The sequence below is a fragment of the Aedes albopictus genome, chromosome 1, assembly GCF_035046485.1.
Source record: "Aedes albopictus strain Foshan chromosome 1, AalbF5, whole genome shotgun sequence".
Classification (NCBI taxonomy): Eukaryota; Metazoa; Arthropoda; class Insecta; order Diptera; family Culicidae; genus Aedes; species Aedes albopictus.
Window position 1 is genome coordinate 222,585,806 of NC_085136.1, and position 2,542 is coordinate 222,588,347.

General features: G+C 42.6%; 1 protein-coding gene across 1 annotated transcript; it reads left to right on the forward strand.

The window, feature by feature from the left end:
- Positions 1 to 324: 324 nt before the first annotated feature.
- LOC134291145 (uncharacterized) lies at positions 325 to 2,073 on the forward strand. The gene has a single exon (XM_062858509.1). The coding sequence runs from the start codon at positions 325 to 327 to the stop codon at positions 2,071 to 2,073; it is 1,749 nt and encodes a 582-aa protein (XP_062714493.1).
- The last annotated feature ends 469 nt before the right edge of the window (positions 2,074 to 2,542 follow it).

Here is a 2,542-nt window from a genome sequence, read left to right on the forward strand (position 1 = left end):
GCAAGAAGAGAAATATTTGGCAAAGTTTCTTTGGAATCCTAATCAGATTGGTAGAGGGTCTCAGGACACTACAGAGATGACCTGATTGTTAAACAAATCCGCCGAAGGGGTTGATGTTAAAATTTACTACCATTGTGCAGATTTTTAAGGAAGTAATCACGAAAAAAATGAAAAAATGTATTAAAAATTAAATTAAATAATTTTAATGATATTTTTCCATGAAACTACAGTAAATTATCTTTGTTTTGAGGGCTTCACCTTTTCTGTTTGTTATTCCACCTCTGAGATATAAGTGATTATCTGCGTCCGGATTCTAACTGGACAATGCTTTACTTGGCTGCATCTGGAATAACTGGCCAGCGCGAGAAGAGGAATCAGCTACTTCATCTGGGTGGACCGGATCTGCAGGACATTTTTGATAACTTGCCAGGCGTCCACGACGTGCCACACGTTGCTCCAGATCCACCGTTTTATGACGTGGCTGTGCAGCAACTTGATTCTCATTTTCAACCTTGCAGACGACGAACGTATGAGAGGCATGTGTTCCGTCAGATTTCCCAGCTTCCTGGAGAACGATTCGGCGATTTTGTTATGAAACTTCGTGTCCAGGCGAGTAGGTCCGATTTTGATCAAGAAGGTAGTGCGGTGATGGAAAGTATGATCATTGACCAGATCGCAGAAAAATGCACGTCGTCGGCCCTTCGCAGGAAAATCCTGGAGAAAGATCGAGCACTTGAAGAAGTAGTAGCCATTGGAAAAACCATTGAGGATGTTGAGCAGCAATGCAAAGAGATGGTTCAGCGAGAAACAGATGATAAACTGCCAACCAGCGTGAACAAGGTGAACCAACAGGGTCCACATCGGTCGAAGGCTGCATTCCAACCATCAAACAACAGTTCGTTCCAGCCTCAACAGAATTTTCGTCGGTCGAACTTCCGAGATCAATCGCGATACCGATTTGAAGCCAAAAGGACCTGGCCGTCTTCCGGAAATCCTCCAGCTTTCGGAGCAGCTGGGGGGCGCCAACCGAACAACGATAACAGGATTTGTTTCGGCTGCGGGCGCCGAGGGCATCTCAAAGGCAGCCTGTCATGTATTGCTCGCGACGCGCAGTGTCTCAAATGCAAAACTACTGGACATTTCGCCAAATGGTGCACAAAGCGAACACACGAGGACTCTTCTCAAAATCCATCATCTTTGAAGCGTATCAAGACAGTGGTTGAATCAGGCGAGAACTCTAAAATGTACGGAAATCAAGATCAATCTGGGCAGGAAGAAGATATTTGCTTCGTAATGGGGGGAAATGTTTTTCGTTTCAAAATTGGAGGAGTTGAAGCGATCATGACCATTGACTCTGGTGCAGCAGCGAATATCATCGATCTCAAAACGTGGAAATTATTACAGCAAAACGGAGCTAAAGTCGACTTTAAGAGACAGGTAGACCGGTCGTTCAAAGCCTATGGTTCGGCGGCCCCAATCAGCATGGTGGGAATGTTCGTTGCTGAAATTGAAGCGAGTAACAACAAAGTTGAAGCTACATTCTATGTAGCTAAACACGGATTGCAGAGTCTCTTGGGAGATGAAACGGCCAAACAACTTAACGTCTTGAAAATTGGATACAATGTTGGATCGATTCAGGATGTTTCAGTGGCGTTTCCTAAGATCAAAGGGGTTATTGTGGAGATCCCAGTCAACCCCGATGTCAAGCCTGTGCAGCAAACATACCGTTGGGCTCCATTTGCGTTGGAGGACAACATTGCGGAGAAGCTTCAGTATCTACTAAACCAGGATATAATCGAACGTGTGAAGCAGCCATCGGCTTGGGTGTCTCCAATAGTTCCGGTCGTTAAGGATAACGGCGAGATTCGCCTATGCATTGACATGCGTAGGGCGAACCAAGCTGTCATTAGGGAAACACACCCATTACCAATAGTTGAGGAGCTTTTTGGAGGAATCAACGGTACAGTTCGGTTTTCCAAGCTGGACATCAGAGAGGCGTACCACCAAGTCGAAATTTCTGAACGATCAAGAGAAATTACAACTTTCATCACCAAGCAAGGATTGTTCAGGTAAACGCAGTTGTGTACGGAATAAGCTTGAATAAAATGAATAAATGAATTTGGCAGATAAGCGTCTTAACACTCCCACTGCCATGCTATAAATCACTTACACCAACTGCCATGCCTCAAAACAGTGGGAACGGTATTTTTCAACTGCTAATATCTCAGCCGTTTTTTATCCGATTTGCAAAATTTTTGAAGCTATGAATTTTCCCAGCCTTCTAGATGAATATAAAATTTTTAAATTATGGATTTGACCAAAGGTCTATTTTTGAGTACTCAAAAACTCGGAGCAAGTACCTTAAAAAATACTGTTTTTCTGGAGCCATTCCGAATGTAAATTAGTTTCCACGCTAATTTTAATGTTGAATTGCCCATATTAATAAAGCAAAATTATTGCAAAGAAATATATGGAGATACTCATTATTTAAGACAATAAAATCTTCACAAAATTACGTATAATACAGAAAATTTGTATATTC